The 14852-nt window shown below is 41.4% G+C and overlaps 1 protein-coding gene across 1 annotated transcript in view; it reads left to right on the forward strand.

Annotated features, from left to right (window-relative positions):
* Positions 1–14852, forward strand: part of PCDH15 (protocadherin related 15) — a 2579312-nt gene that overhangs the window by 1522156 nt on the left and 1042304 nt on the right. The window contains exon 12 of the mRNA XM_078642873.1: positions 7999–8133. Coding sequence (XP_078498999.1) covers positions 7999–8133 — 135 coding nt within the window. The remainder of the gene's footprint in view (positions 1–7998; positions 8134–14852) is intronic.

A 14852-nucleotide genomic window follows, 5' to 3' on the forward strand; every position in this document is an offset into this window, starting at 1 on the left:
TTATTGCGTCTTCGGCATTTTCAAAGTGGAGTCAAAATAACAATCTGATTGTACTACTGTATCGCAGTCTGCATCATGATGCATTGAGAACCGATCTGACTATCTTCTTTGAGGCTGAACAAAATTGAGAGTACTCACGAAATTGCTTCAGAGAGAAGACATAGCTAAGACGATCTCCTCCTTACATCAAGAGGTGGCGAACGCCACAGTACCTCAGACATATGCTTCTAGAAGGGAATTAGAAATTCATTTGGGAAAGGCGATCCCAGAATAGGCTTGACAGGGGTTCTGCGCTCAAGTAAACATCACCCACTTCATGCATTGACATGAGCTCATCCATTTTAAATTCTTTCACCATATTGTTGAATTGCCCTTTTTTCCATTTGGAAGTGTCATACGATGCAAATAATGTAAGACAATTAACGCAACCTTCCTGCGTAGGCCTGGGATTGCCCTCCTCTGTTCCCATATTGAGGAAAAGTGTTCTCTACACTGACAGAGATGCTGAAGATTCCTCTAAACCTCACACTGGAATTGGCCTTGCTATGGCTGAATAGATATTTACATAAAATCCATCCACCAATTTACATTAATGGCCATACTATTTGGAAAGTGACAGGTAGCGGTGCAATAGATGTCACCTGTAGCCCCCAAGGAACCTGCATGGTTAAATGATATGGCCTTTTGTTGCACAGTTATCGAGGAATACAGTGCCCTTATCCACCCAAAGGACCGATCTAGCGATATCTGGGAGTTTAGTAGAGTATACTTACAATTGCGCAAAACCACTACATCATCAGAGTGAGGATCAGACACTTGGGAGAAAATATGAGGAACCAAATATTTAGGACGAGGATACTGCTCGGGATAATGCTACTGATTAAGGGTAGACTTGTACATTGCTATTCAATCTATAAAACTTGATATGTTTGAAGAAGTACTTACATGAATGTAACCCTAATATATCATTGCCTATCTGTTATGAATATGTCAGCTTGAGTGAGATGAACAAATGTTTCTTGTTATTGCTTATGGAAAAACTAAAACGAAAATTATATTAAAAACATTTCTTAATGGACACAAACAGAAGTCAAGAAATGGATTTGTAGACTGTTTGACTATGTGATCATATATCCAATTACCATTTAAGGGGTATCCACATGTACTTAATTTTAGTGAAAAGGTCTCTCTCTACCCTATCTTGTTCTGAAGAGACCAGAAATCAATTGACTAAAATGTGTCAACCTCAAAATTATAAAGTCTACAGTGAAAAGAGGGCACTATGGAGAACTCAAATGACTTATGGCCTCGTTTACAAGAAAGTGCTGCAGCATTTTCAAATCACAGGGATGCAAACTATCTACAAGGACATGACAGATCCCTTGGCTCTCCCCTGGTGCACAATTAGCTGCCATGCTCAGATGCAGGCACCCTTTCACCATGGTCAAGGATGCCTGCGTTACGAGGATGATTGTTTATGTGCAGGAAGGTGTCCCTTTCTGTACATAACCAATCTGAAATGGCGTTTTTCAACTTTTATGTATGCTACATTAGCACATATTGAACTTTTAAAACGTACGTTTTTTTAATGAGTGTTTATTTGCACATAAAGAATCATAAGAGGTGATTTCCTTTTTCTATGTGTGCTGCGGAATGCAACACGCATGGAAAGGGGAAAAAAAGAGGAAAAATAAATACATTTCTCCTCGTTGCACCTCCCTACGCCACCCCTGGGAAGGCATAGCACTCAGACACATTTCCAGGTGTACGATTTCTCGTAAATCTGGAAATGTGTCACGTTCCATGGGCAACACCTATGAAGCGCCCCTTTCACGCAAAGTCCTGCACGTAAAGGGGCCGTATATGCAAGGACAGGAAAAGCCATGCAGGGTGGCTTTCGTGTCCTTGTAAATATGGGGCAGCAAAATGCGCCACCGGTGCGAAACAGAAAGTGACGCACCGGCGGCTCAAAGGGCTTGTAAATAAGCCCCCAAATTTCTGTATCATAGCCTAGCTACCTGACATTGGACTACCTATAGAAACACCATGGACAATTTATATTTTTCAAAATGGATGTCTAGTTTTAAAGATTATGCTGACAAGGACAGCGTAAACAATAATAATTTATAAGCGTGATGACCTTGCGATATATAAATAGATGCCAGGATTTGAAGAGAAATGTTTCTGTCATTAAAAATGGTGAAATATCTCAAATGATGATACTAATTCAACTTTTACAGGAACTAAACAATTGTGCATCGTTAACAAGGGATTAAATCACACTGACAAAGGTGCTGTAGGTTTAAAGTAACTAATTGTATTACTGACGACCAAAAACCATTTTTATTTATCTACCAACAGCAGTTGAAAATGGATGCCTATCTCATTGTACAGGAATTCACCCATGCTGATGAAAGAGGTCTGTTGTGTCATAAGTAATAATTGATGCAAACTTCTTCTTAAATCACTGTGCTTGTAAAATAAACAACAGTCTTAGACCCCGTCTCCTACCGGGAACTGCAACTTTTAAAGACAGAATCTTGCCACATGACTGGCTCTACCTTAAATTCAAGCATGCCATTCTCATTAAAAATATACGGGAATCGTTTAAATAATGTTATTTAAAGAATATTGCAAAGGACTTACTCTTGGTTTTTAAATGCTTTATATACGTGTCACTTAAGTTAAGAATACCTGCTCACAGCCAAGCTACCAAGGGTTGAGCATGGGAATACGTACTGAGACCTATTCTGAGCCCTAGACTGTGTAAGTGGCCTTAATGCCAGTGGTAGATGCATATTTACGACTACTGGTAACCCCTTCCAACAGTTGTAGCAAAGGAACACCCATGGACCACCCATGGAACACCTCCTTGAAGAATAGTTATGCAAAGCAGTGCTTCACACTGGTTTGCGTTACTGTTTCTTTCAAACTAACACCAATTCCAATTTGCACTTGTTCGGAAATCTCAAAACATTTTGTGCCGGGTCTGCATTAAAAAAGTAACACAAACATGATTGAAAATGTTTCTAAATCTGGGCCTTAGTCTCTGGAATAAAAGTCAGAAATCATCCGTGAGGGAAGGTAGTAGGCTCTCGCCCCGAGGTGCTCCAAGAGGCCAGAGATCCATTGAAGGAGGTCCTAATAAAGCCATTGACTTATGGTGGGAAAGTTTACAGCAGGAGGAATTCAAAACGTGTGCCCAGAAAAGGTCCCGTGCCGGCCAGATGCACATGGCACCTTCACTCTGTAAAGATTTCTGTGTTCACACTTTTTTGCAGCTTGGATTCCTCCAGCTGTGCAGTGCTGCAAGATAGTGCGTAACAGGGCTCCATGAGACTGGATACCCTCCCTCCGATATCCTGCTAAAACAGATTTGCTGCTACGGAATACCTTGGAGCGACAGAAACTGGAATCTTTTTCTCAGTGGCAATGGTACTTCGTCAGATTGACTTGGTAGGTTAGTTTTAGGTCTCCGGAGGTCTTGGCAGCCAAAATGTTTTGAAGATACTGGTGTTTCAGGAGATTAAGAGGTGTAAACTTTGACACAGCCAGGGCCGGACTGGGAACCACAACCGGCCCTGGCAAAGTGCTTGGCCGCCCCCCTCCCCACTTGGGGGGGGTCATTGAGGTGCCGCCGAGCCGGGCTGGTTTTCGGCCGATTTTGTTACCAGGGCCGCTTTTGCCCCCAGTGGCCAAAAACCGGCCCCCACCCCTGCGGCGCACTGGGGGATTGCCCGGTGCCCGCTATGGCCAGTAGGGCCCTGGACACAGCCAAGGATCACATGACCTCAGGAACAGCACTTGGTGATCAAAACTCACTTTAGCAGAAGCCACAAGCAGAGTCCAGGTCATGTCCAATGGAACTGGGCATCTAGGATTTTCAGGAAAAGAGCTTCTTGCAACTTGTTGTGCCGCCTCTGCTTAGCAGGAGGTCAGCCAAATGACCTTTGGAGTCCACTTCTTTGCTCTGGGTACAAGTGGGAGCAGGACAAGCCTGTCATGTCTCCTTGGAGGGTTCACACAGCAAGTATAGTCTTCTTCTGTTCTTACACAGGTCCAGAGTGTTCTGAAGAAGGTACCCCATGGTTTTCACATTTGCGTCTGGCACTAGCTTCTGGGTGGGGAGACTCCTCTCCCTCCCTGATCAATATAAAACATTTTCTCAGAGGTAACCCTAACTATGTTTGCAGTCTTGTTTGCCTTACAGTAAACAATTCCTAACTGCACCTCGTTACCTAAGTTCAAAATTGCAGAACCATTCTTCCTCTGTGCAGAGCCTGTCTGGAGGCTTTAGTCAGAGGAAAATGTAACTTGTCCTTAATAGTTATAAAAAAGTGATTTTACTGTTACATTGAATTACTATTAAAAAGAGTATTTGAATTACATTCCTCTTTCCTAGCTGAAATTACCATAATTAAATGTAATAATTCAATGCATTGCTTTACAATGGAACAGCTAGCCTTGCTACAGTAAAAATAGCCTTTGAAGCTTTTTTTACTGTAAAGACGTGTAATCTTGAATTTCTATGTCTTACTTCTAAATACCATGCACCCACCCATAGGACTTATTAGGTCTACGTACAGGTGACTTGATAGTATTTCAAAGGGAGTTTTGACCTGTCAGAAACAGTTTATTTTGACAGGTTTAATTGCAGTTTGCACTGTCACTTTAGTGGGTGGCATAATGGGTGGTGCCGTCCACAAGTGACATATAACTTATAGGCACCGGGGCAATTTTTTTTTTACATACTAGGGACATATAGGTAAGTGAGATATGCATTTCAACATGCTTTAGGGGTCAGAGCACATGCACTAAGGCCAGGTTAACAAATGCCCAAATGCAAATTGTCAAAAATCCAGCAGCAACAATCCACAAAAAATGGGGCTGATCATTCAAAAAGAGACATTTCATTACACATGCATGCTCTATCTCTTTGAGATGAGAGCAAGTACTTTGGGGGTACTAAAACAGAATAAGAGGAAGAGAGACACCATGACGTCGATTCCGATCCGGTAAAATGTGCTCCGAATGGTCGTACGGAGAGTTTTTTCCCCGTACGAATCGTATCCGTAGACGTCCCGTACGTACGATGAAGTACGATCCGTACTAGGTGCCGAACTCCGTACGAGTCGTACAGGACTCCGTACGACTCAAATCTCCATACGAATCTCACTCGGAACCCGCTGTACGCGACATCGCGGCACGTTTTTACGACCCAGCAAGTACGATTCGTGTCGGGTACGCGCCGTACGACCCTTTTCCTACGGGAGCCGAAAACAGTCGTAAACGCAGAGTTCGCGCCGAAACAGGTACGGAACGCCCCCCCCCCGGGTACGGCACGTACCCCCCATGATCGCAGGGGTACGCGGCGTACCCCTCTGGTCATGCGGGGTACGTGCCGTACACCCAGCGTACATGGGGTACGCACCGTACCCCATGTACAGTGGGTGTACGGCACGTACCCCATGTACGCTGGGTGTACGGCACGTACCCCGCATGACCAGAGGGGTACGCCGCGTACCCCTGCGATCATGGGGGGTACGCGCCGTACGGTGTGTAGGTGATCGTGCGCTTTTCCGTACGAATCGACGTGTACCGTACGAATCGCGTACGGGTCGGCCGATCGGGATCGGAATCGTCCGGTCGTACGGCGTCTGTACGAGTCGTACGGAAACGGCTCCGGATACGATTCGTACGCCGGATTATTTTACCGGATCGGAATCGACCCCTATGTAAATGCACACTGCTACAAATAGCATAGGCAATTCTGTCATCTAATCATAGAAAGTGGAGGGGCCACCTTACTATAATATTTTGTTATGGAATATAAACAACAAATTGAGTTTCAATGGCAAGAATTGAAGCTTAGAACTCTACTTAAACTGTTATCATGTTATCTGGTAATAATGAATACCAAACTTCTATTGAGTGACGAGTATTATCTACCTGTGTATCGTCGTGTCTACCTATTGACTGATCAGCAAAGGGGGAACATTACTGAAAGCTTAGTGTAATAAGTTAATAGGTCAGAAAAGTTGCTGCTCCCCAATCAACTAGGTTTCTCCAATGTTCTTCTCTCCTTTCTATTTTAGCATGGGAGGATGGGACAGAGTTTGTTTGCCAAACCTAAGACTAGCAGTTGTTCATTATTTTAGTTACAGTAAAGTTCTTCCTCTAAATTGCATTAATTAGTTATTGTAAGCAGTAAGTAAGTGTATTCAAATATACATGCTATTTATCTCATCACTTTTTGTCTATAAATTCTGTTTTAGCATATCAACTACACATATTTAAAAAACTAAGGGGGATATTTAGCTAGGGGTTGTCTTGCGTTTGCACCATGCAATGTGGCGCAAAAGAGAAGCAAACACTAAGATTCGATTCGGCTTGGAAAAAACAGAGTAACGGAAAGCAAATCACTGCATTGCGTTACTCTGCCCCAGGGAGGCATTCTATGGCTGGTGCGTGGGTGTTCCCACACAAAACCCATGGATTTTGACACATTCCCATATTTACCATAAGTGTAGACCTGGGAATGCACCAAAACTGCTAGGCATCCCTAGGGAGGGTGTAACAAGGAGAAATATATTTATTTTTCCTCGTTATTTTGTTTTTATTTGAAGAGGAAAATGCCTGTTTTTGTGCAGGAAGGTGCCACTTCCTGCCAAAAACAATCATGCTAACAATGCAGGCACCCTTGTACCATGGTGCAAGAGTGACTTCGTTGACCCTTGGCAGCACGTTGTGCACCAGCACTGGGAAAAGGCTAGAATACGCCATACCATGTTAAGCACCGCGCCTTTCCCTATCATGCAGTACAGCACAACAAGGTAACTTGCTGCGCTGCGCTGCCCTGCATTGCGTGATATGATGATAAACATGGCCCTAAATCTAGCTAGCAGCCGCGGTCGGTAGTGGGATGACCTGCAGGCCGGTGACGTGGGGAGGGTGAGGGGCAGGGTGGGGCATGGTAATGTATGGATTACAGAGTTTTACAGGTAAGTAAACACATAAATAAATAAAACAAATTTTGTTGCGTGCACTGCATCACCAAATGCGATGCAGTGCTCGCAACGAAATTTGTTTTATTTATTTATGTTTACTTACCTGTAAAAATCCGTAATCCATACATTACCACCCCCACCCTGCCCCTCCCCCTCCCACGTCACCGCCCTGCAGGTCATCCCACTACTGACCGCGGCTGCTAGCTAGTACATTTTCATTGTGTCTTTCTGTTTAAAAATTCAAACAGAAAGACAGATACATTGATAGATGCATAGATTAACAATGCTAGTTAGAAATCAGTTTTCCTCCTTGATGCATGAATGATACAGGTTATGTGTGATGCTCCATTTTCCTTTTTGCAAGTACAATCATTTACCACATCTATATATATTCAGCCATTTAAAAAAAAACTTAGAAAAATCCCCCCCCTCGAAACAGATTTACAGAATTTTTTTCCTCCCCATTCCTCGCACATAATCTGACTTTGTCACCCCCTTGTTTTAGTCAGGTACCTAAAGGTCCGACAGTATGCAGCTATCATCATTCATCACTTCAGCTCTAGCGCTGCATGATTCCCTCTCCTTAACATTCTGCAGATACAGAAATGACTTCACTTTTATTTGGCTAAATCAATAATAAAACCTGTGGTCTAAGGCATACTACCCTAATAAAATAACGTCACTGCTAGTCTCTAAAATGAAGTCATTTACTTCCATCTCGAAGTCAGCAAATTCAATAGTGTAACATTCTTCAATTCTCTAAGAAGCTTCTCAAGAATTAGAAGAAATACTAACCCAGGCCTCTTGATCCAGTCCAATTTGCAATAATGGTATTTCTTTGCTTCTGGTTTTGTTACTCTGCAATATATAATATGTGATTCCTTTTTTATACAGATATAGAATGTGTATAGTGCACTACTTATTCACTAAAATATGTCTTAAAGCTGTCAGTGCAATTCATGGAAAATATATTTTTTGCTTTGTTTTTCAGACAAAAGACCCCCTACTACATTTATCCTTAAATGACTATACCACCTACTTTACTGTGACCCAGTCTGGTATCACACGGTACCTCACATTGCTTCAGCCGGTTGACAGGGAGCGGCAACAGATATATACATTCTCGGTAAGCAACATCTTATTGCGATTCTTAATCATTTTTGTATTTGTATGAATGAATCAATAATATGTAGTGCTCTGTTGCTAATAATGGGCCTCCAGGCGCTGGAAAATAGTACAACAAACTTTTAGCTGTGGTCTGTTATGTTGTCTAATGGCTAGGCTACTCGCTGGGGTGAAAACAAATCCACTCATACAATCCTTCTGTGAAAAATTATAAATATATATGTTCCCTCAGGTTAAGAATTACATTAGAATTTTATATAAGGATAATCAAGATAAACAGGAAAATCAAGGGGCATATTATCAAGGGGGTTTATCTCCGCTTTTTTGGCTTTAAAAGCCAAGAAAGCGGAGATAAAATTATCTCCCTATTACCTAGCTGTCGCTAACACAGTTAGCAACAGCTAGTAGGAGATAGCGACCATCTTGGGCCCCACTTTGCATGTCAGTGATATTTATCACTAATGACATGCAAAGTGGGCGTGCCAAGATGTTAGCGACTGGAAACAGTCGCTAACATCGCTATCTCCTATTACCAACTTTTGGAGATATTCGCGCTAAGCGCGAATATCTCCAAAAGCTAACACCTGCCCTGAGCAGTTCTTAGCCATGTTATCCAATGGGAGGTGGATAACATGGCTAAGAGCATTAGCTTGCTAATGCATGAATATCGCTGACTTTTCAGCGATATTCATGCATTGCGGCCGTTTTTTATCGCATTTGCGATAAACCTTGGTAATACCAAGGTTTATCTGCGATAAAAATCGCCGCAGCTCAGCGGTAAAATTTTGTCTCTAATCAAGCAATAGCGATAATTATCGCTATTGCTTGGTAATATGCCCCCTGATTCGGTAACACACTCACAACAAGGCTTGGATGGTAACCGTTTGTGACCAAAAATGGGAAGAAAGCATAACATGACCATCAAAGAGCTATGCCATTATTTGAGGTTAATTTCAGATACGATGGAAGCAGTGTTATACCATTCATGATTTAAACAAAGCATTATACATTAAGCAAGTAGTGGGGATTCAAAAAAACTATGCACGTGCAAGCCACTTATTTCCCCATTGCTGACTTTCCTCCATCTAGTTGGTGATATTTTCTTTCATCAAAACAACTTAAAAGGGACAGGAAAGTACTAATTGTTGTGTGAAACCAACATGCTCAAAACTTCATTCAAAATAGTTTTCAGGATTATTACAGAAAGTTCACAAGATAAAAACTATTAAGTTCCACCCATGATAACATTTCGTGGTGCTGGGGACATCTACCAGAATGATGTAGATTGGAGATATGAAAAAATGAAACAATTTTCCTTTAAATGGTGACAGAATGAAAGACAATAAGTTTTAGTGTCTGATTAATTCTGTCCTCGGGTAGAAGGCTATACCCCTGGGGTTAGCTTTATGAGGAAAGTAAAGAATTAATTGATGCTATCCAGAGATGTCAATTTCTTCAAAAAGAAATACAAAAGAGATCGCAGATACAAACCACAATGCATTTAAATTTAATTTATTTGCGCAAATTCTTTAAAAAAATCTCGTAGTACGGAGGTTCATTTGAAAAATGGTGTTACTTCACTAAATTACAATGTAAAATGGCGGCTGAGAGAGGGATTAGGTAAGCTTGTCAGATCAACACATCGAAGGTGGGGGATATCAGGAGGACTTGCTTTTAAGTTTAAACTAAATGTCCGATATGGAAAGTAGTAACATGGAAAAATCCAGCATCTTCTACAATTTGTATAATTCGTCATATTAGCTGCATCCTCATAAATAAAGAAGGCACTTTTGCTTTAAAATCTATTAATTATTTTTTAGTGGGAACGGAGTCGGACACTCGAAAACATGGGTGGCTTGGGAAGTATTTACCTACTGACCACCTACGTCATGCCAGTACTGGTCCCAGTGAGTGCTAAGCAGAATTTAGGAAAAACTGTGGTACTTTGCACCAAGATAAAAAAAACTATATACAGAAAAAGAAGGGAGTCGCTACAAAGAGAAAGATCGCAATGATAAGGAAAGCACTAAAGTAATAAAAGATATGTATTTGAAAATAAGAAGTGAGACTGTTAATGTAAATGCCACTACATTAAGCATGCATTGTTTCATGAGATCATTTTACGAACAGACTAAAGGTCCTCTAATTCGAGTGTGAAGGTGTTGCCTTGGGGAAAAAGAACACATATCATATTTGACAAGTGTGACCCTTGTTGTCAATATAACAAATTGAAAGAGACCGGAATCTAATCTATTCTTTCAACCTTCTCCGGAGACTAGAGTTGGCGAACACAGACATGTACTGTTTTTGCACATGCTTCCACTGCTGAGGACTTTAGTTTACAAAAACAATAAAAAGATGGTCTGAGAATTGCATGAACTCCATTAAAGAGATTCCATGTCTTTGTCTAGCACCAATGTACTCCAACTCAATTCTTGTTAATTCAGTGGAATTTATATGATGATATTTTGCAGTGTTTATGGTGTTACACTGTTTTAACTACTTCAATAAGAAAAGTTTACATTCACCAATTAAGACCTATAAATCAGTATAACACCTATATTTTATTCAATAGAATGTCAATGTTAAAAACATACAGCCTGATTCATCAAGCCGAAATCGGCTCGCAAAGGGCCAGATTCTGAGAATCTGGCCCTTTGCGAGCGCTATTTTTGCATTTGGGATTCATCATCCCAAATGCAAAAATCGGTAATAGCGATTTCGCTATTTTGCGAGGAATTACATTTAAGGAATCTCTATTTGAGATTCCTTAAATGCAATTTATCATCCATTTAAAAATTGCGAATTCGCAATGTCGGCCCGCTATTTACCGCGAGGTCAAACCTCGTGGTAAATAGCGAAAACTTAGAAAAATGCTTTTAAAAGCATTTTTCTAAGTTGCATGTTGCACACACACATGTCCTTTGGACATGTGTGTGCGCAACACCTGTTTCAATTTGCATTTAAGGGGTGCTACAGGGTGTCCTTTGGACACCCCTGGCACCCTTTAAATTGCTATCTTATTTGCGATTAGCTAATTGCTAATCGCAAATAAGGAATACTCCCCATTCATTCCTATGGGCCTTTTGGCCCATAGGAATGAATGGGGAGTTAGTCCTTATTTGCGATTAGCAATTTGCTAATCGCAAATAAGGAATGTGTAGGAATCGCATTTCTTTATGCAATTCCTACATGAATCTCGTTTTGCAAGTCCTTAATAGCGATTCGTTATGAATCGCTATTAGGGGCTCGCAAAACGGGAGATTGATGAATCAGGCTGATATCCTTTTACTGTTAATCAGCATGGTGTCATTTTTTATGGCAAATAGAGACACTCTGCCTCTTGAATCAGATGTTCTCACACCACCCTGCCCAGGGGTCAGATTTACTAAGATTTGATACAACACAATGCAGCAAGACAAATAGCAAGGCAACTTGCTGCACTGCCATGCGTCAAATGCAGAGGGCAGGAATGTGACATTTTTACTAACATACATACAGGGCATTCCTGATATCTCTAATTGCTGGCACACCTTTGGCTGTTAAGCTCCAATGCAGGCACCCTTCCACCAAGGGTGCCTGCGTAACAGCCATGATTCTTTTTGTGCAGGACTTCCTTCACAAAAACAATCCTCAGAGGCATTTTCCTCTTTCGGTGTGTGCTGCAGTATGCAGCACATGTAGAAAGAGGAAGTAATGAGGAGAAATAGACATATTTCTCCTCCGTATGCCTCTGTTGGGTGAACATACCATTTGTAAGCATTCCCAGGTTTACTAGTCTTAGTAAATCAGGGAATGCAACAAAAATCTTGGATGGATGTATGGAAACATCCACACTCCACCCATGGACCGCCTTCCCAATATAGGATAACGCAAGGCAGAGGCTAGTGCTGCCTTGCGTTACTATAGATTTACTAAGTCACTCAGAGCCATTCAAGGCGGCTCTGCGTGGCTTAGTAAATCTGACTTGAGATATTGCATGCCTTGCGTCACCCTGCCGACACTAGAGCAACGCAAGCCCTTGATAATTCTGGGCCCTGGTTTTATTGTCTTATGGTACAATATGTTATCTTACATTTTGGTGACTAAAGGTGTTTGTGATGCAAGAGAGTGCCTAAGAGGAAAGAAAGAAATGGGCAAGCTAAAGAGAATGGGAAAGTACACTTGTGTGTGGCACAATAATCCCCAAAGCCCTATTGATCGACATTTACTAAAAAAATCATACAACACAATGCAGTAAAACAACTTGCTGAACTGTGCTGAATGACAGGGCGGGACCAGGAATGTGCCATATCTACTAAGATATGACACATCCTGCGCTCTCCCTATGCTGGAAGAGTAAGTGTTGTCTAGTGCAAATGCAGGCACCCCCACACCATGATTCAAGGGTGCCTGTTGTACAGGCAGGATTGTTTTTTGTGCCGGAAGGGACCCCTTTCCGCACTGAAAACAATCCTCAGAGTCATTTTCCTCTTTCAATGTGTGCTGCATAATGCAGCACACATAGAAAGAGGAAATAACAAGGAGAAATAACCACATTTCTCCTTGTGCTGCCTCTGTTAGAAGGGTGTATCATTTTGAAGGATGTGCAGCTTTACTAGTCTTAGTAAATCCGGGAATGTTATGTTCTGGTATGTTATGCTATTCCCACTGGTACCGCGCTTGGATACTACAAGAGTATCCCGGCACGAGCCTTGAGAGGAGGTACATGGTCAGCTTAGTTAAAGAGGATGGCTTTCATTTTTTATCGAAAACTGCAAGTTCCTGGATGCTGCCAAGGGCAAGCGGAAGCGCATTCCAGGCCAGAACTGCCTTCACGCTAAGTGAGCCGCCACCCATCCGGGGAACTGTGGCCAAAAGTAGGTGCATAAAATGGCGTGATCTTTAAGGAACATAAAAAGAAAAGCGGTTTTGGAGTTAGATTGGACCCAAGGTGTGGAGCGCATGGTGGGCTATGACAAGGGATTTGAATTTCACCAGCACAGCTACAGGCAACCAGTGTAGTGCTCACAGATGTTGTCTCACACTATTTCTAGCAGGAAGCCTGGCAGGTGCAATTTGGACAACCTGCAACCTATTTATCAGATAGCTTGGAATGCCAGCTTAGAGTGCGTTAGCATAATCTATCCGGTTTAGAATAAGGGCCCGGGTGACAATTTCCCTTGCCGCTCTGGCCAGGAGGGGAAGACATTTTCTGAGAGTTTTTAAGAACCCAAAGCAAGTGCTGGCCAGCTTCTCAATCTGCGTGGAGAAGGTGAGGTTCTTCTCAAACCAAATCTCCAGATTGTTTACTCGGTGGCCAGTTGACACTGGTAGGGCTGAGCCCGGCGGCCAGAGTGTTTCTCTAAAATTGGAGGGAAACTTCCCAAAGAGAAGGATTTTATGGAGTAACATGATTTTTCTGTTAAAGAAACTTGAAAGGCTTAGCGAGGTCTAGGCTACATTTAGCTTCCATGCAGATTTTTTAGGTGATGCATAGTTTCACTCATTATTTCTTTTCTTCAAATTGGATGGAGCCATTTGTGTTTACCAGCATAACTTGAAATTATGTTAAAGAAAAAAGTTTAGGGCCTGACGTAGAGTTTGGTGGATAGGTTACACTGTCACAAACATGTCGGATAACCTGTCCACCTTATTTCAGCTACATTATATCCTCTGTCAATTGTAAGAATGTGGATGGGATAGTTGTCAAATTAGTGATGGAGTAAGCCGTCCTCCAAACTCAGAATCAGGCCATTAGTTTTGCAAAATGGCATCTTAATTGCCCATTGATTACATTTCTATTAAAACCCTATTTGTTTTGGAGCACTATTTACTCATAGGTCAGTTAATTAAATAAAATATTCTAATTGCATTTTTCATACCAGAGACAACATCAATATATGATGTGAGACATTCAAAGGTTGCTCAATAAAGCAGTACTTTATGATTTGTTTGTTTTGACAATAATATGCAAAGACTTTGATCTTTCTTCAAGTTAATCCAAACACCAGTCACTTCCAATAAGAGTAATTGCCAATAATGGACAAAACATAACGTTCCATCTAATCTCAGAATTTTAGAAGCATGTTTTCTTTCATATTCTCAAGATCTATATGATAGCTGTTATGAGGATGTGAAATTAGTTGCTAATGTATTACAGTCATTGAACTAGTCTCTCCACCTTAAAAAGAACATTCTTTTAATCAATGAATATAAAATGAAGACCTAATATATTGAACAGCTTATAGAGCAATTTATACTTAGATGATTTTCTTATTCACTAATGACATTGTCTTGTGTACAACTGATTCACCAAGGGATAACCACAGTTAAAGATGAATCACTCTAGGGTGAATTGTTTATCATAAGGATATGCTACCTGATTTGACCTCTATTTTGCCAACTTTTTTTCACTTCTGACTTCCCTTCTGCCTCTTTCTGCTCATTTCTCACCTTTATTGTGCCTCTTTCTGCTAGTTTGAGACCATTATAATGCCTCTTTCAGCTCATCTTTGACCTATATTCTGCCTCTTTCTTTTTTTTTACCTTTAGTTTGCCTCCTTCTGCTTGTTTCTCACTTTTATTCTGCCTCTTCATGCTAGTTTCTGACCTTCATTCTGCCTCTTTCTGCTCCTGTCTGACCTTTATTCTTCCTCTTTCTACTAATTTCTCACCTCTATTTTGCCACTTTCTGCTCAGTGCTGCCCTTTATTTTGCCTCTTTCTGCTTATTTCTCAC

Source organism: Lissotriton helveticus, chromosome 5_1 (assembly GCF_964261635.1).
Source record: "Lissotriton helveticus chromosome 5_1, aLisHel1.1, whole genome shotgun sequence".
Taxonomy (NCBI): Eukaryota; Metazoa; Chordata; class Amphibia; order Caudata; family Salamandridae; genus Lissotriton; species Lissotriton helveticus.